Source organism: Hordeum vulgare, chromosome 7H (assembly GCF_904849725.1).
Source record: "Hordeum vulgare subsp. vulgare chromosome 7H, MorexV3_pseudomolecules_assembly, whole genome shotgun sequence".
Lineage (NCBI taxonomy): Eukaryota > Viridiplantae > Streptophyta > Magnoliopsida > Poales > Poaceae > Hordeum > Hordeum vulgare.
In genome coordinates, this window is record NC_058524.1 from 96,011,185 (window position 1) to 96,031,504 (window position 20,320).

The 20,320-nt window shown below is 41.7% G+C and overlaps 1 protein-coding gene across 1 annotated transcript; it reads left to right on the forward strand.

Annotated features, from left to right (window-relative positions):
* Positions 1–18,686: 18,686 nt before the first annotated feature.
* On the forward strand, positions 18,687–20,043 carry LOC123408383 (CBL-interacting protein kinase 29-like). Its single transcript, XM_045101503.1, has 2 exons — positions 18,687–18,874; positions 19,341–20,043. The coding sequence occupies exons 1-2, from the start codon at positions 18,687–18,689 to the stop codon at positions 20,041–20,043; spliced, it is 891 nt and encodes a 296-aa protein (XP_044957438.1).
* The last annotated feature ends 277 nt before the right edge of the window (positions 20,044–20,320 follow it).

Below are 20,320 nucleotides of genomic sequence, written 5' to 3' on the forward strand. Positions count from 1 at the left end.
CTTGTAGATCATGAAAAGAATGCCGTAGGTGCTGGTTATATTGTTTAATTCATTCATGATACTACTAAAAATTATTATGAGAGAGGATCATATGCTTCTACGTATTGCAATAATATCAAGCTTCCTCTCCATGTGTTGAAAGTTTTGAAGCTATGCTTGTTTTGTCTTCCTATGCTAGTCGATTCTTGCTCCAATAAGTTGTTTGTTCATAAAATTCCTATGCATGGAAGTGGGTTAGACTTAAATGTTCTAGTCATACGCTCCATGATGCTTCCATTATGTTTCAATCCTTATGTTTTATGTGAGCATCATTGAAATCATCATGCCTGGCTTGAAAGGCATTAAAGAAAAGTGCTTGTTGGGAGACAACCCAATATGTAACCTTACTGTTTTTGTGTGTCCACATGATTAAACTACTGTATTAATCATGTTTTATTGCCTTAGTTTCAATAAAGTGCCAAGTAAAACCTTTATGATTAGTTTGGGTGATAGTTGTTTGATCATGCTGAAAAAGATAGAAACTTTGCGCTCACGAAATCATTTCTAAGTTCTATCCAGTGAGTGCTTTTAGGTTGATTCTTTTTGCTTCTGATCGATATACAAATTGCCTTAATTTTCATAATTATTTCAGAATTTTTGGAAGTGCAGAAGTGTTAGCATTCAGATCATTACAAACTATTCTGTTTTTGACAGATTCCGTTTTCAATACATAGTTTGCTTGTTTTAGTGTTTCCATAGATTATATTGAGTAATATAAATTGTGGAAATAGTAATATACAGTAGGAATTTTGTGAAAATAATTACGAGTCTTGTTTTGACAGTACCCAAGTGATTGATTTGCTCGTTATCATACTAAACCATCTCACGAAGTTCCGTTAAGTTTTGTGTTGTGAATTATCATACAGGCAGGGCGCGGGCGCGGCGCGGCAGCGGCAGGGCGCGGGCACGGGAGCATGCTCGGGAGCGGGAGCGAGCGCGGCACGACGCGTGCGGGGGAGCGGGAGCGGCAGGGCACGCGGGCACGGGCACGGCAGGGCGCGCGCGCGGCAGGGCGCTCGCGGGAGCCGCGGGCGCGGACGCGGGAGCGGCCGAATCTGACCAAGCTCTCAGAAATGGGGTAGAAATGGGGTAGCAGCATTGGGTGGAAGGACTTTGTCCAGCCTCTGTCCGGCGTTCGTTGTCCGTTTTTCTACCCCAAACGGACAAAATCCGGACGAAACCGGACGTCCGTTTGGGGTCGCACGGTGGAGTTGGTTTTATGTCTTTTGCAAGGAGGGAAGCCGCGGACCTGTTTCTTCCACCTCCATCTCTCCTACATCATGCTGCTACTTTCTTTTTATCTCGGGCTTGCAACAGAAGCTAGCACGTGTGCTAAATTCCCGGCGCCGTCAAGCCGTCGACTACCACTACACACACCCTTTTTCAATGGGAGACGTTTGTCTTCGGCCGGCTCGCACACGATGCTGGCTACAACATGTCGGGTGCAAGCCGAAGTAGGGGCCCACGCGATCGCCTCCTTCCCTACGCGCCTCTGTCCCTTACCTCCATGCGCACGCCCGCATCTCCTCCTCCTTCTCGTGTGATGTGACCGAGCCACCATGAGTTGTCCTTGCCTGCGCCCGGGTGCTCCCATGGTGGTGACCAGGTGCCGCAACCACGGCGACCGGGCACATCTGACGGCGATGATCGAAGGCGACCACGGGGCTGGAAACGTGGTGGAAGAATGATGCAACCAACAAGGAGATGCCATGACTGCCTACCTTCATGATCGGACCCGCGCATATATATAATAGTGTTGCAACCGTCACCTGGAAAAGTTCCGCGAGATGTTCAAAAAAGCTTCAACCATAGACAAAGAAAGTTGTAATTGGTACTGCCTAACAAAAAAGTTACAACCATAGTTGGATTTTGCTACTAACAGTAAAGTTTTTGCTACATGGATCAAGGCGGGGCTGCGACCTCGTGACGGCGGCGACAACTTTTTGTTGCAACCATAGTTGTATCTTGCTACTACTGGCAAAGTTTTTTGCTACATCCATTTAGGTAGAGCTTCGACATCGCGACGGCGGCGATGACGATTTTGCTCCAACCATTATTGTTTTTTGCTATGACCAACAAGGGTGGGGGCCGACGATGAAAGCTTCAACCGTAGTTTCAAAAAGCTTCGCGGACCACCCGTGCACTAAAAAATGCTACAATCGTTTGTGTGAAAGCTTTAAACCATATTTTAAAAGTTTCAGCTGGCAAAATAGAGAGGTTTCATCTGATCTGTTTGAAATAAAATAAGCTGTAGGCGTTGAATTGCAAAGCTTCAACCATTGAATTGAAAAGCTTGAACCCAATTTATAGAAAGCTTCAACCGGGTATATATAAAGCTTCAACCCGTGAATACACAGCGCAAATGTTGCAATCATTGACATGAAAAGCTTTAACCTTATTTTTGAAAAGCTTCAACGAAAGACCATCGACAAAAAGTTGGAGCTCGCATCTCACTATTGATGCAACCGACTACTGCGATGGCTTCACGACGGAGCTAGAGGGGTGACGAACTCCAGGGGGCGGTGGTGAACTACTGGCGTGCTATGAGCTGGATGGGGCGTAGGTTATTCGTTGAAGCCACGACCTTTGCCGGCAGGAGCTGCATGCGACGGAGACGACGAGAGCCACGATAAACGGGGGAGAGAGGGGAGTGCGACGGGGGGGGGGGAGAGCACGTCGGCTAACAAATGACGGCGGCGCTGGTGAGGAGCGTTTAACGACAACGGACGCACGAGAAGGGAGGCCCTGCATTTTTCCTTTTTATCTGGTGTTGTTGTTTCTTCGTCCCGAGGTTGAAGAAAACGTTTGACCAAATGTGACGACTATACACGGGCTAATCGGATGGTCACAACGCGGCCGACCGAAATTTTTGGGCCGGCGCGCCGGCGCCTATCGCCCCCTATCGAATTAGGCCACATGACAACGTTTTTACACTTATGTTGCACTCCTCCAATTTTGGGACCTCTTACTTATCGCTTTCAACACAGCGTACACAGTTGTTGTGCGGGACGGCACATCAATGCGGGTACCATGCATGATCGCTATGACGTTGCCCCTACTTCGTTCTCTTAGGCAACTATTGATGGTTGACTTTCATAAAAAACAGATTTTGAAAAATCTTCACAAAATTAAAAATTTGTTTGTGAATTCAAAAAGGTTCATAAAGATGAAAGAAGTTCATGAAATTGGAAAATGTTTCCAAATTTTAAAATATTTATATATTTCAAACAAACTCACAAATTTTAGAGATTTGAACAGGTTCATGATTTAAAAAAACATAAATGTTTAAAACTCATAAAGTACTGAAAAGTTTACCTATGAAAAAAAATCATGAATTTGATCAAAACAATTGAGAAAAGTACACGGATTTGGACAACAAATAATTGTCCCTGATTTGAAAAAGCTCATGATTTCGAAAAAAATACAAAATCATAAATTTCAGAAAAGTTTACGCATTAAAAAAATCATGATTTTGATCAAAACTATTGAGAAAAGTACATGAATTTGGACAAAAAATAGTTAAACTAGAAACGTTAGTGAATTGGGGAAAAGTCATTGATTTCAAAGAAAATACACAAAATTGAGAAAATTTGATGAAGTTCATGAATTGTGTAAAAATGATCATGAGTGTGAGAATGTTAAACAATATATTGAAAATGGAAAATGAAAAAAATGGAAAAATCAAACAAAAGCCCGTGGAAAACCCCACAGAAATAACAAAGTAATGAACTAAACTCTATAAGGCGCTCCCCTGACGCAGGGGGGGGGGGGGATTCACCATTTACCATTTTTTCTATATAAATGGTGCAAAAGACGCTAAATAGATTTCGGGTACAATTTGGTCCTTGTGGTCACTTGGGCTTCGGGAGCACATGTTCCCTGCAAAACACGCTTGATGGGTCCGCAAATGTGCACCCCGTAGATCTTGAGCCAACACACTTAGAAAGGATTTGCACATATCATATAGGTTTGAGATGTATTCAGTGTGTCTTTCCCAAATAATAGGGTACTCCAATAATTGTAAAAAATCTTATACCATTAGAAAAATAATTAAAAATTTAATATATTCAAGAGTTTTATAATATCTTCGTTAAATTTATAAGAATATATATTGTTAGTTTTTTTACAGAAAAATATGATTTTATAAATAATTTAATTTTCCCAGGAATTTAATATTTTTCATGATTTGTTCTGTGACTTTGAACATATATTGCGATTTATTTTACAAATATTCAAAAGTATACGTGATTTTTTAAACATGTAACTAAAAAAATGTCCACAAATTTAAAATTACTGCTAAAAAAAGTTTAAACAAGATTTTGAAAAGGAAAAGTGAAAACCCAAAGTTAGAAAAGTATAAGAGAAAAATGAGTAAGAAAATAAAAAGAGATGAAATGAAAGAAAAGGTAAAATCAGTAGCAGAAGCACAAACAAAAAAGGAAAATCATGTGTAGAACCTTCTAAAACCGTCCTACAACCGGAGTTGAAAAAGGGCAAGAAGCTTGTAATAGGCCAGCCCAATAATGTGCACTAGGGCGCATGTTTGGTCTCTATGGCCCGGATAGGAATTCTGTGTGTTATGTTGTTCATGATTTTTTGGGTCTTTTTCCGTCTTTTCATTTGTTTGCATTGTATTTGTGTTCTTTTTTTGGCCTGCTTTGATTTTGTAACTACTTATAAAATAAACCAAGTCATTGAACTACAATGTTGAATAAGCATTCATCTATACTTCATTCGTTGATGCATTCACTACGAGTCTCATGAGGTTATTTACATTATATAGATCACAAAAAGGGTTGTAGAGCGAAATGACCATCGGTTAAAGACCATGTTTTAGCAAAGGGCTGACACATCTTATCTTTGGTGCACAACGACATGAACCGACTCCGTTCAAAAATATCACAAAAAAAATTAAAACATATCAACATATGGTGTACTTTGTAATTTAAACATAATCGAAGAAGTTGCTTCATGCCAGTTATTGTTAAAGGGAAACAAAATCAAAGGACCATATCGTTCTTACAAAAGCCGACAATTCTCCACAAAAATTCAAAAACCGCTCCTCCACGAACACATCTTCTATCCATAAACAGCAACCACCTACGGCAAATACAAAGGTGAACATGGTATCACGTGCACCCACGTGGATAGTAAATTCATAAAAAATAGTGAAAATTTAAAAGGAAACTGGAATTTCACAGTATGAAACTTAGTCGCTCATTCTACTCACACGGGAAGTTTCGTAATATATTGACACCCATTGTATTCTCAGTGAAGAAAATATAGTTGTGACCATACTATTCATCAAACAGTGTATTTTAATGTAGATTTGATTTTTTCATTTTTCCTAAGATTACCACAGATGTGATTTCTTCACAAAACTTCATACACGAGTATATTGGTTATATATGTACATTACAAAAATAAATTCATATTTTTTCTAGCATTTTTTAATATACAACTCATAAAGGACGCGTTTGGAACCATATTCGCCAAATCCACGTCCTACCACCTACTAGCCATTTTCCTTAAACACAAAACAATGCCACATGAACAAGTCATGCATGTAAGTCATAAATTTCATTTTTTTTGCATTACTCCATGCATGCATGCACCACATCATCAATTCATGCATGTAACTCATAAGTTATTTTTTGCATTAGATTTTGTACTGCTAATATATTTGTTGGCCGCTTGCACTATACCTATGTAGTTTACATTAACATTTTTATTATAAATAACCTTGTTTTAACTGATTTCATTTTTTCTCATTTTATGCCCTTTATATTTTTGTTTTCATTTTTAAGCTTACATTCGCTTCCCATTAGATGTTTTTAGCAACTTTTATGCATTCTTTTAGAATTTTTTTCACGACAAAGCGCCAGTGCATCGTCTAGTATATTTTATTATACGTATTTTTAGTTGCTTAAAGATTTCATATGTTGCTTTTTCGGTTATAGAAAGTGTTGCGTTCCTGTTTAGGGTGTTAGTTAGTGACGAGAAAGCATTCTTCCCACATTTGACAGTAAGGGGTTAGTCTTTTTTATAATTAATATGTAAGGCAAAGTGCTTTATTTTAAAGAAGCGTCTGGTTCCATCTTTCCTTCGTTAGTTAAGCCACCTTTTTTCTAAGAAGGATTTTGTAATTCCGGATTAACAGTACTTAGAATGGCCTTTTCATAGTGAGACCATACTCTCTTGTAGGAGATCATCGCTCCTAAGGGCATTCTTTCGCTAGAAAAACAAGAGTTCGAAGATCATCCAACCCACGAAAAGGTCACAACTCTCGGCCTAGCCCCACTTTCTGTAGCAATTCATTGACATGTTGTTTCGAATGTCCTTGGAAAGGCCTACACACGTAAGTTTCACTCGGTAAGTGAACTTAGATGGAATAGAAATAAACACAAAGCAGCAAGCAAGGGTTGAGCACTTTGTTGCTCAAGCACATACAATTTCTTGCTCTCGCGGTTTGATTTGGGGAGTAATACGTACATGAATCATTTGTCGATCTAAGAGGGATTGCAAGTTAAATATCACGAAGCTTAGGTCTCTTCCATCTTAAGGCATATCATATATATTAATTACGTGTTTAGATACAATTTTTCTAATGGCTTGTATATACTATTGTGTGCAAAAGTGTACATCATATTTAACATTTTCTGCAAGAGAGAAAAGCATTAGTTGTCTCAACTTCATTTATTAAAGCTATATATAGATTAAGATACCATAAAACTCCCTTTCCTCGTCAAATAAGGTGATAGATCAAATTTTTACCTCAATGACAAGCTTTAGATATCATACACATTGTAGCATTGGGAGTGCCCTTATCCTTTTTCATAACGGTTCACAAGTTTGGATAGACCAGCCGTTCACTAGCAATGTAGTTGCTAAATAGGAGGTGTAGTGGAATTTGTAAAGTTATGTGAAGAAACATAGCCATGTACATCGACATTAACCAACACTATTTTGGAGTACATGAGTTAAATACTCTCTCCGTTCCAAAATAAGTGACTCAAAAATGATTCAATTGTGTACTAAAGTTAGTGTAAATTTGAGTCACTTTTGAGTCACTTATTTTGAGACGAAGGGAGTACTTATTATAGGTACTCAACGATAATATTTGTTAAGGATTATTTGTAAACAAAAATTTAAGTTAAACTTTAGTTTTATTCACAAGAGAATGGGAAGGTCGTTGCCCCTACTTCACTCACTTACTCAACTGTTGACCGTTGATTTAAGAAAAAACAGATTTGAAAAATCTTCACAAAATCAAAACAATGTTTGTGGTTTTCAAAAAATGCTCAGAAAGATGAAAGAAGTTCATGAAATTAAAAATGTTCCTAAATCTGATTTTTTTTTTGAAAAATCGCAAAAATTCTAGAAAAATATTTAACTTATTTGAAAAGGTTCATGATTTTGAAAAAAATAATAGTTGTTTAAAAAATCATGAATTTTATAAAATTTTATGAGTTTAAAAAAACATGAATTAGATCAAAACAATTGAGAAAAGTACACGAATTTGGACAAAATAATCATTAAACTTCAAATATTTGTGAATCAGGAAAAATTCGTTCATTTCAAAGAAGAAATCACAAATTTGAGAAAAAATCATGAATTTGATGGTGTTCATGAATTGTAAAAACGATCATGAGTGTGAAAATGTTTAAAACTATAATGAAAATAAAAAAATAAACGAAAAACGAAAACCCAGGAAGGAAAAAAAAAGATGAAATATCTGAACAAAGGCCCGTGGAAAAACTCACAGAAAAAACGAAGAAGTAAACCAAACTTTATATGGCGCTCCCTGACGGGGTGTGCACCATTTACCGGTTTGCCTATAAATGATGCAAAAGACGCTAAATAGATTTCGGGTCTAATTTGATCCTTATGGCCGCTTCAGCTTAAGGAGCACTTGTTCCCCGTGAAATACGCTTGATGGGACCGCAAATGCGCACCCCATAGATCTTGGGCGAATGCACTTAGCGGGGTTTTGCACATATCATATGGGTTTGAGCTGTATTCAGTATGTCTTTCCCAAACAAAAGGGTACTTCAATAATTTTATAAAACTTCTACGATTAAAAAATATTAATAATTTAATTTTTTTCTTGAGTTTTATAATATCTTCATGAAATTTATAAGAAAATATATTGTTAAACTTTTACAAAAAATAACATTTTTAAAATATTTAAATTTTTCCAGGAATGTAATAATTTTACATCATTTGTGAAAAAATCATGAATTTTAAAAGATATTGAGAAATTTAATAATGTTTACAAATATTCAAAAGTATACCTGCTTTTTTAAATATGTAACTGATAAAATGTCCACAAATTTAAAATTACTGCTAAAAATTAAAAAGAACATGATTTTAAAAAGGAGAAGCTAGAAAATAAAAAGTGTAAAAAGAAAATAAAACAAAAAATGAACAAGAAAATAAAAATAATTTAGATGAAAGAAAACGTAAAACCAGTAGCATAAAAAAGGGAAATCGTGTGTAGAACCTTCTAGAACCATGTTACAACGGGAGTTACAAAAGGGAAATAAGCTTGTACTAGGCCGGCCCAATAATGTGCACGAGGGTGCATGTTTGGTATCGACGGGCCGAATAGGAATTCGGTGTGGCATGTTGTTCATGATTTTCTTGATCTTTTCCCGTCTTTTCATTTGTCTGCACTTTATTTGTATTCTCTCTTTTTTGTCGTGCTTTCATCCTGTAACTACATATAAAACAAACCAAATCATTGAACTACAATGTTGATTAAGCATTCATCCATACATCATTATCAATGCAGTCGCCACTAGTCTCATAAGGTCTTTGCACCTTCAGTGCTTCTACATTATATAGATCATAGAAAGGGTTGTAGAGCGCGAAAGTCCTATTCTACTCCCGAGCTCAAATGCTCCTTCGTGAACCGTAAAATCAAAAAATATAGTAAAACAATTCAAAACAATTCTGATTTTTTATCATAAACTTTGACAAATGTTTTACATGCATACCAAAATTCAGCCCGAAATAACATTCATGGAAGTCGCAACAAGAAACAAAATCAACAGTCCAAAAATATTAAAATTATCATTTTTGGAGCGTCGATTTTGTTTTTTGTCACGACTTCCACTAATGTTATTTCGAGCTCAAATTTTGCAAGCATACAAAACATTTATTAAAGTTTAACATAAAAATTCAGATATTTAAATTCTTTTTACTATTTTTTTACTTTTACTGTCCATGAGGGATTATATGAGCTGGGGAGCAAAAACTCCACGTCCTGTAGAGCGAAATTTCGATATGATAAAGACCATGTTTTGGCGAAAGGCTCACACATCTTGCCTTCGGTGCACAACCACATGAACCGGCTCTGTTAAAAGATATCACAAAAATCAATTAAACGTATCAACATATGGTCTACTTTATAATTTGAACATAATCGAAGAAGTTGTTCCATCTCAAGTTTTTTAAACGGAAAAAATAGATATAAGGACTATATCGTTCCAACAAAAGCCAACAATTCTCCATAGAAAGTCAAAAATCACCCCTCAAGCTACCGTCCGAACACATTTTCTATTCCTAAATAGTTACCACCTACTAGCTATTTTTTCATAGACATGCAATAATGCCACGTGAGCAAGTCATGCCTGTAAGTCATAAATTACTTTTTGTTTTGTATTACTCCATGCAAGAACCACATCGTCGATTCATGCATGTTACCCATAAGTTATTTTTTAGATTAGATTTTCTATTGACAATATACTTGTTTGTCACTTGCATCACACCTATGTAGTTTACATTCACATTTTAGTTAGAAATAACATTGTTTTAACCGAATTCATTTTCCCCTTTTTTATACCCTTTGTATTTTTGTTTTCAGTTTTAAGCTTGCATTCGCTTCCCATTAGTTATATATGTTTTTAGCAACTTTTATGCATTGTTTTAGTAAGTTTTCCACAACAGCGCGTCGGGGCATCATCTAGTATCTTTTAGTATACATATCTTTTAATTGCGTAAATATTTCAGATATTGCCTTTTCGGTTATAGAAAGTGTTGTGTTCCTGTTCAGATGTTTCTCAGTGACGAGAAAAGCCTTCCTCCAACATTTGCGAGTAAGGGGCAACGTATGTTTTACTAATTCATATGTAGGAAAAGTGTTTTCTTTTAAAGAAGCATTTGGTTCGATCTTTCTTTTGTTGGTTAAGCCACCTTTTCCTAAGAAGGATTTTTGTATTTCTGGATTAATAGTACTTAGAATGGTTTTTTTATACTCATACTATACTTACTTTTAGGAGATCATCGCTTAGAAGGGCATTCTTTCAGTAGAAAAAGCAAGATTTTGAAGATCACCCAACCCATGAAAAGGTCACAACTCTCGGTCTAGCTCCACTTTTTATAACAATTCATTGACATGTTCTTTGGCATGTCCTTGAAAAGGCCTACACACATAAGTTTCCACTAGGTATGTGGACCGGGATGGAATAGAAAGAACACAAAGCAATAAGCAAGGGTTGAGCACTTTGTTGCTAAAGCACATACATTTTCTTGCTTGGTCGGTTTGTTTGTGGGAGGAAAGCGGAAATGAATCATTTGTCGATCTAAGAGGGATTGCAAGTTAAACATCATGAAGCTTAGGTCTCTCCCAATGCGTTATATCTAAAAGTATATCATATATACTAATTATGTGTTTAGATACAACTTTTCTAATGGCCCGTATATAGTATTGTGTGCAAAAGTGTGCAACATATTCAACATGTTTTGCGAGAGAAAATATTAATTGTCTCAACTTCAATCATTAGAACTATATATAGATTGATATACGGTGTCAAATAGGGTGTTCGATCGGATTTTTACCTCAATGACAAGCTTTAGATATCGTACACATTAGAGGCTGAGAGTGCCCTTAGCCTTTTTCATAACGGTTCATAAGTTTGGATAGATCAACCGTTCACTACAAATGTAGTTGCTACATAGGAGGTGTGGTGGAATTTGTAAATAAGAAAGTTAGTCATGTAGAAAACATCAACATTAGCCAACACTATCTTGGAGTACATAAGTTAAATACTTATTATGGGACCTCGAGAGAAATCTTTGTAAGGGATTGTTTGTAAACAATAGTTTAAGTTGATCTTTAGTTTTGTTCGTATGAGAATCGAAAGGTAGTTACATCTAGTTTCATTGTCGTGGGGGTCAATATTTTGATGGAGGAAGATGACGCTAGGTTGGACAACCAAACTGCGAAAACCACCTACTATCGGAGCCAATTTTGTAATAAACACTTACTCTACGAATTTATTGCACAAAATATCATACATTGTTCTATTGCCTTGTGCGAGTTCTAATGCGTACATATTTTTTTTAAAATGTGTAGAGTAGGTGTTCTATGAATACCGGATAGTTTGGAAGGTACCCTTTTTAAACACATTTTTTTAAACAAGGCAAAACACTTGCCATTTTCATTAATTAAAAGAAGGTTTAGACATAAGCCACGAGGCGGCAAAAAGGAAATTGGTATACTCTCGTGAAATAACAATACTAAGGTCCTTCGCTCCTACCAAAGTTCAAAGGCGGGCCTCCTCTTTGATTTTCACGATAACAGTGGAGGTCGGGGCAGAGACATTTTGAAAGATTCTTGTGTTGCGCTCCTTCAAAATTTCCCACGAGACAGGCATCATCAAGGAGACGTTGGCCTTCCCGTGGTCACCTGCCCTATTAACCTCCTTAAACCACCAATCTCGAACTGAGTCTTCATGACGCCAAATCATTGGTGAGGAGTCAAGGATGCCAAGTCAAGTGCAAATTTTAGTCCAAATCTGGACAGTAAACCTACATTGGAATAGGAGGCGAGCAGAACATTCTTGCACTTACTTGTAGAAAGGGCACAAATTGCTGTTTGGCCAACCTCGATGTAGTAAACGACCAGCTGTCCAAACACCATTTTAGAAGACCAGCCAAGCAAAAAAATTGCACTTCGGAGAAGCCCACATCTTTCAAATTGTAGCATTCATTGGACAAAATGAGAGACCAATAAAGTGCACCATGTAAGCCGAGGAGACGGAGTACTCGCCACTGTTGGTGAACTTCCAAGTTATGGTGTCTTGGCTACCCTGGTTGAGGTTTACATCAACAAGCTTCTCCCAAAGTGTTGCAAATTGCTTAATATGTGCCAAGGCCAACCCTTGTCGACTGTCAATTTGGCGGACCCAAAGGTTGTTGTCAAGAGCTTTCCTGACTGAGCACGTTTTCTTTTTTGACAAATCAAATATCTTTGGCGCCATTTCTTTATGTCAGAGGCCGTACAACCATGGAGATTCCCAAAATTTAGCTTTGTTTCCATCTCCGACGCACACCCGTGTGGCAGCAACAAAGAGATCTTTGTCGTTGATAGTGCAAGGCGTTCTAGAGCTAGACCAAGTCTTAGGTGGATCATCCCATTCATACCAAAGCCAACGCAAGCGCAGGGCGGTCGCAAATTTTTGGATGTTGAGCACTCCGAGACCACCATAAATCTTGGGCTTGCACATGAGATCCCAATTAACCTTGCACTTTCCGCCGGTCACCTTATCACAGCCCCGTCCAAAGGTAGGCACGTCGCAGGCATCGATCTTCTCCATCACTTCAACCAGAAGATCAAGAGGCGTGAGGTGGTAAATGGCAATGGCAGTGAGCACAACCTTGACCAAAATAATGCGCCGCGGTGTAGCCACATGCATCGCCGACCAAGGCAGAAGCTTGCGTGCCACCTTGTCCTCCAGATACTGAAAGTGGATTCGCTTTAGCCTTTTGAATGATAGCGGAAGACAAAGATATCTCATGGGGAATGTAGTTTGGACGACCGAGAAGGCCTGTAAAATGTCATCAAGGTTGATGTTCCCACAAGAATGGGCGCCACAAGGATTTTGGCTCAGTTGGTGACCAGACCGGTAACCTCCCCAAAGGAGCTTAGAGTCGAGTCCAAGTAGTGAATACCATCCATGATCGGCGCAACAAATATAATAGTATCATTCACATACAAGGATGCACGGATGGGCTGACCACGAAGGGGATGCAACAAGCCTTGATGGATAGCCTCGACAAGAATGTGGTGGAGCAGGTGAATAACGAGGACACAAAGTAGAGGGGAGAGAGGATCCCCCTGTCGAAGACCACATCCATGCTTAATTGGATCACTAGCAACACCATTTAGCAAAACTCTAGACGAGGTTGTGAATAGGAGGGCGGAGACCCATCTCAAAACCGTTTCGGAAACTGGTGGTGACAAAGCAAGTCCATGAAATAATCCCATCTCATAGATTCGAATGCTTTCTTGATGCCAAGTTTGAAGAGCAAGGATGGTGCTTTGTTGCGGTGCATCCGTCGAGCCAAATCGCCGACATACATGAAGTTCTTGCAACCGGGGGGGGGGGTGCTTTACCAATAGCTTTAGCAGAGAGAGGTTGCACAATATATTTCTTATCACCATGATTTGGGATCCATCCATTGTTATGCTTGAGGTGGTGGATAAAATTCTTCCTTCTTTGATGCTTGATTTGGAGGTGGAAGAAACGAGTCTTAGCATCTCCCTGTTTGAGCAAGATGATTCGCGAGGATTGTCTCTTTCGGTATCTTTCAAAATAGCCAAGGCCATGACCTTCCTTTAAAGCCCTCTCCTGTGGACACGCTCACGGGATCTAAGGCCCCTCTCTTCTTGTGCCATGTCTAGCTGGAGGATAATCTTAAGGACCATATGAAGTTGAATTTTGTGATTAGAGAAGATAATTCTGCTCCATGTCCGGAGGCGCTGACTTGTTCTTTTAAGTTTGTGAAGCAACACTTGATATGGCTCAGAATGGTTCAACCTTTCATTCCAAGCATCTTGCACTGTCTTCTTGAAGTTGGGAATTTTGATCGAGAAATTTTCAAGTCTGAATGTTTTGGGTCTCTTCGGCCCATTGTCACTAGCGGGAAGGAGTGGGTAATGGTCATACAATGAGGACGAAAGCGCATGAAGGATATGCGAGCCAAATTCCACATCCTAGTCTTCATTCCAAAAAAGCTATCCAATTTGCTCATTGTCGGATTGGCCTACTCATTCTTCCACGTGAATCTTCTGTTCTAGAGGTTTATCGCCTTTAGCTCATAGGAATTGAGGGTGTTTCGGAAGTCCAACAACCGGCTACGGTCAACATTTGTGCAGTTCTTGTCACGGGCATGATAGACTTGGTTGAAGTCTCCAGTCATGAGCCATCTCGTACCTTCCTGGGGCTTTTGGCTCAAAAGCTCATGAAAAAATGTCTTTTAGATATCTTCTTGTGGGCCCATAAACAGAGGTGAGTTTGAAGGATGTGGTACTCTTGACTAAGGTGATCATAGCAGAGATGAAGAAAGTTCGAGTGGCGATGCTATCAACTTTGTTGGAGTGTGCATTCCAAAGCAGTAGGATACAACCTTTGGTTCCATTGGCAGGGCCCTCTACAGAGCTTTTCGATCTTGGAAGCCAGAAAAGGATCAACAATAGACAATTTTGTCTCGTGTAGACAAACAATGTTGCAAGGTGTCGCGGCGATTGTCTCATAAATAGGAGAGCGACGGTCCACGCAATTGAGTCCGCAGACGTTCCAATTAAGAATGCAAAGGTTGTTTTCATTCATGGCAAACAATGGATACATCAGTGCTAGCATGGAGCACACACAAGGGCCTTGGCAAGGCAACATCATGAGGAAGTTGCAAGCAACATCTAAAATCAGGCAGAAGCAACACAAACATGCCTAACATAGGAAGGAGGAACATAGAGTATGTGCAGCTAATCATCAAAATTGGGCTACATTATCAGTAGATGCGAGGCACCATCACGTAGTTGTTGAGGTATCTTCGTCGGCATGGACTTAGAGCTCCAGTCCATCATCACCACCATGGTCCGCAGGTGCATCTTCCACAGCCGCTGTGAGGTCGCAGTCGAGCCTGAAGAGTGCTCGAAGTGTGGCCACATCAATGTGAGGTAGTTGACCATGGAACATCGCCACGTATTCGCTGATTGCCTTCCCGGTGATCGCCTCCCTCTCTTCGACAATCCCCAATCTATGGCAGATCATCCGCTCCATCAGCTGGGCGATGGTCAGCGCCGGCCCTGAGGGGGGGCAGGGGGGCGGCCGCCCCGGGCCCCCAAGATAAAGGGGCCCCTCCCAAGGTATACATGTAGATTATGGCCCAACATATTTTGGTCCTTAAGAAATCTATGGACTGGACTGTTTTGCCTCACACAGCACGATGGAATGTACGCATCTGGCGGGAAGGGAATCAGCAATCAATTCGTTCATTCCTAATTACTACGTGCATGTTGAAAGAAAGGCAACTGATTGATTCTTCCAATTCGCACTATGGTTAGTAACAACTGGTGAAAAAAAGGAACAGATTGATCCCTTCCTATTCCATCACACACGCATTTAAGTCAGCGATCCCCAATTTCTTTGTGGCTGCCGATGCTTCATCTCTTCTCTACTGCGAGTTCGGCCCTCGCCTTTTCCCTTTTCTTCTAATAAATCCAATTTTCCTCCCTAATTCAGACCGGCGGCCGATTTCAATTTCCTGGGCGGCATCAGAACACCGCTTTGCTCTTCGTCCATCAATGACTCAGCTATTTGAGTATATCTTCTATCCATATTGAGGATCCTAGTCTCCTAGATGAATATCCGGCACATTGGTATTGTTCAACAATTGTCAATTGATGCAGACTTAATTATTTTCAACATTGTGTCTTGTCGTCCATAAGAAAGTATCCATCTGATACCATTGAAAGGAGAAGGAGGAAAGTTGTGGATGATTTAGTACAACCACATTGCAGAAATATTCATAATTGTTTCAAAGAGGGTTGGTGATAGTTTTCATAAAGGAATGGCAACCAACTAATAGCAATTCAGAATTTGATCACCACGAAGAAAAAGTTGACACCAACATAAGTGGCTCTAAGCATTTAGGTAATTCATCGGATGCACATGCACAATCCGCTTGTGATGATGATGAACAACCAGTGTATAGTGATGATATTTATGTAGAAAATTAGGATAATGTTGATAATAAAACAAGAGACATCTTAGTTGAGAAAGGGTCGATGAGAGAGGACAAAAAATGGCATACATCTAGACGATGCAGGAAGCCGTTTTACATATGCCCATTACCATAGGAAATTCAGCAATGGTGAGGAACATGTTAAAATGATTAGTTTATTCAAAAGATGCTAGCAAAGTTTTTTTGCTTATGCTTTAACATCTTCAGGTCTAGCATTAGCAGGAGTTTATTCAAAAGATATCATCAAAGTATTTTTGCTTCTACTGTAAGATCCTCAATTCTACCATTGGCAGGAATCACAGATCATTAGCACATGATGAATTTGGACATTTTTAGGCATATGTATAAATTATTTGAGATATATATACTGATTTTGGGCGCACTTAAGTGTTATTGGTAATATTTCATATATATGCATATCATTTTTTCCTTAATATGATGACTACATTGAGGGCCCCAGGTTTTACTCTCGCCCCGGGCCCCCAAAATTTCACTACCGGCCCTGGCGATGGTCATGAAACGGTTTTTGGCTCGAAGTCTTGGGCTGCAGCGGTTGAAAGAGAAGCCGGTGACGCCCGCAAGTGTCTTCCTCCTTGTAGTGGGTCGCCTTGGGGGAGGGGAGCTTGGTGTTTGCAGCCACACCGACAGTCGTGGCACGAAGATGGGGGTGGGTTGCCTATCTGGCGGCAAGCTGGAAGAGCTGAAGACCTTTGCAGAACCTGGCGTGACAATTACATGTGAAGGTGTAGGACTTGGCGTGGCGATGCTCTCATCACGCGAAGGGCTGGACCTGGCGATGAATTCTGAAGCTGAAGAAGGAATCATAGGTGTTGCAGGTTTGTTGTGATCTTCCTGGACCTGACAGCTTGACGCGGGCGGAGATGATGGTTGAGGCGAGGTCGCCAAGCTATTGGAGGCACTAAAGCAAGGCACGGTCATCTGAAGCCACCCAGAGGTAGAAGACATGGGACGAATTTCGATGATGTCTTCAGAGGTGGTGCGAGAGGATGGCAGTGGAGAGCGCACAAGGTACCTAATAAGTAATAAACCATGGTTTTCACTATTCATTAATTCATTGTCTAGAGCGGATCATTTAAAAGTCGTTATCGCCATACCGGTTTGATGTATACCACAAAATACTTTTACGGCGTCGCTCAATCTTGGGCAATATAGATACGGTAAATCGGTGCTGCAATTTGTTTAAAAAATCATGCTAGAAATTGTTCATCACCACCAGAGTGCATACATATAAAATACATACTTCACGCTAGAAATTGACCCTAGGTCGACGACGTCCTAACTCGTTGACCTCGAGGTGGTACTTGGCGGCAATCTTGCGGAGCGCGTGGGTGAGGTCGTGCTCCTCCTTGGCCGCGGGGAGGCGATCATCGACACCTTCTTCTCCGTGCGCCACCACGCGCTCCACGACATCGAGGTCCTCATCAACAACGTGTCACCTCTTGATGTGCGCCAAGATGTGCTTGTCAAGCACATTCAAGCTAGCCCAAGGTTCCGCCCGCCTTTCCAGATGAGCATGTTGCGGTCCTATGCATGTCTCGACTGCCATGGCTCCACGGCACGACTGGACCTGCTCACCTCCACGTCGTGTCGTGGCCTCTTACTCGAAGGCGATCCGACGTGGCACCACGGCTTTCACCAGCGCCGCCGATCGTCGAGAAGGGGAAAAGGCTGGAAGAGTTGGACGAAAGTTCTCGCCGGAGTTGACTTGGGCTAGCGGCGGAGAGGACAAATTGTGACGGGGAGGGACCTGGGGCTAACCCTAAAAGCCCCCGGTGTCATAGCGACAGAGGGACCGATTTTATGGACGAGACCGATTTGTAGGATTTGTTTACGCCACAAAATGATGAAATCTGCATATTTGCCAATTTTTTTCAAACAACGGCCTTTTGTACCTTTACAAGATCGGGTAAAGATGCTTTTTGAGCAGAGTACAATCAAAGTCGTTCATATACACGAACCCCTATGAACGCACGCACACACACCCTATCCCTGTGAGCATTTTTGAAAGACTAAGCCGGCACATCATTTTAAAATTGACAAATTCGCCTGTGACGCCTTTGTTGTCGAAGGGAGCGTCTTCGCCCACTGAAAGCACGTCGCCGAAAGACCTGAAATAAATCCAGAAAAATGCAAGCACCAACGTCAAATCTAGGACTTAAACTCTACTGGAGAAGGGATACCACAGTCGTCCTAACCATCTACTCACGCATTGGTTTTGCGGTAAAGATGCTTTTACTGAGTTGGATTCCTAAGCGCGACCCTTTTTTTCCGCCCGCATGCTTTCACATGATTCGTGCCCCTCGTGTACGGCACAAGAGTACACACCGTATCGGCCAGCTCGCGGGACACGCCCACGAACACTGAACTGTCGCGTGACAAGTGACAACACGAGCAGGTCAGCGGCAGCTAGTAGGAGTACGAAACAGGCTCACACCGTGCAGTGAGTTCGTCGTCGTGGTGTGTACATGCATGCCTGCATCCCAGTGCCAGTGTGGATGACGCCGCAGGCCGCAGGCCGCAGTGGACTCTTGCACATGAACTTCTACGGTTCCATCCAAAGACAACAAACGCACGCAAGAGCGCGTTCACGTGCCATGGGTACCCTCGCCGGCCCGGCGGTTTCCGGGTGGTCCGGTCCGGCCCGCCCCCGTGCCGCTGCCCACTGGACAGGTCAAAGGACAAACCTTTTTTGCTCGCACGGCGCCGGTACGGCTGTTCGCAGAGTCGCGCTCGCCTCGCCGCTGCGGTCAGTGGTCGCCTTTTCTGCATCGATCGAGCCACGGTAACTTTCGCTCCGCCTCGTGCTTGGAGCTCTCCGACCGGCGCACGGAGTCAAAGCTGATCGTGCCCGCATTCGTCCGCGTCTGGTAAAATATTACTCGGTGCCCGAGATTCCGATACGCAGTGGGCCGCAGATCAACTGAACGGCTGCTGGTCAAACAGTTTTGGCCTGAAATGACATGCATGGCATGGGTTTCCCGACTTTTGTCTCGAGCAACAGCTTTTTTAGGTAATAGGACTCGGGATCCTAGAACTTGCACACAATGTGATGGATTGATCCTAGAACTTGCAAAGTGATCCTATTTGATCCTAAAACTTGTAACTCTGGTGTAAATTTAGTCCACAGTCAATCACAGCGTGCCAAGCGGACAGAGTGGGACAGGGTCGGTCTTTTGCACACAGCCCCTTGCGTTTGTCACTTATTAATATAGCCGCACATATTTCAAAATGCACCTGAATTAATTAAGCTTCAATCTTCTGGCGCATGCATGCACGCACGTATCTCTCATCGATGTCCTCGGCACACGCAAGAAGGTCCACTTCGTCCTCGACCTCGCCGCCGGCGGTGAGCTCTTCTCGCTCGTCGACTCCGACGGCCGCATGGCGGAGGACCTCGCGCGGCATTACTTTCGCCAGCTCGTCTCCGCCGTCCGGTACTGCCACTCCCGCGGCGTCTACCACCGCGACATCAAGCCGGAGAATTTGCTGCTCGACGGCGAGGGCGAGTTTAAGGTCGCCGACTTCGGGCTCGGCGCCATCGCGGACGGGAGCCTCCACCACACCCTCTGCGGCACCCCTGCCTACGTCGCGCCGGAGATCCTCTCGAAGCAGGGGCACCACCCGGCCAAGGTCGAGATCTGGTCCTGCGGCGTGGTGCACTTCGTGCTCGCCGCCGGCTACCTCCCATTCAACGACGCCAGCCTCATCAACATGTACCGCAAGATCTACGCCGGCAAGTTCCGGTGCCCGAACTGGTTCTTGCCGGCGCTGCGCCACCTGCTGCGCCGCATCCTCGACCCCAACCCGGCCACGCACATTGACACGGACGGCATCATGGAGCACCCGTGGTTCTGCCACGGCATGGGCGGCAACGGCGAGCTGGAGAAGCTGATGCGCGGCCACGAGGAGGAGGCGTGGTTCAAGACGGAGTTCAAAACTAATTGGGACTGAAATGAAATTAATCAATAATCCGCTGAATTACGATGGTATCTAAATATGCATAACAAGTCTCTATATACATGGGCTGCTATAATCATTTTACACAAAGAAATGAACACAACATGGAAATAACTTTCTGCTACAAATTTCGTAGCCCGAATGACCTAGCTTATAATGCAGATAATACAACACCAGTCCAAATTCCAAATGGATAGATATATAGGATATAAAGCATCATCGACTAAGATGTTTTTGCACCACAAATAACTCACTCAGCACGAAGTAAGTG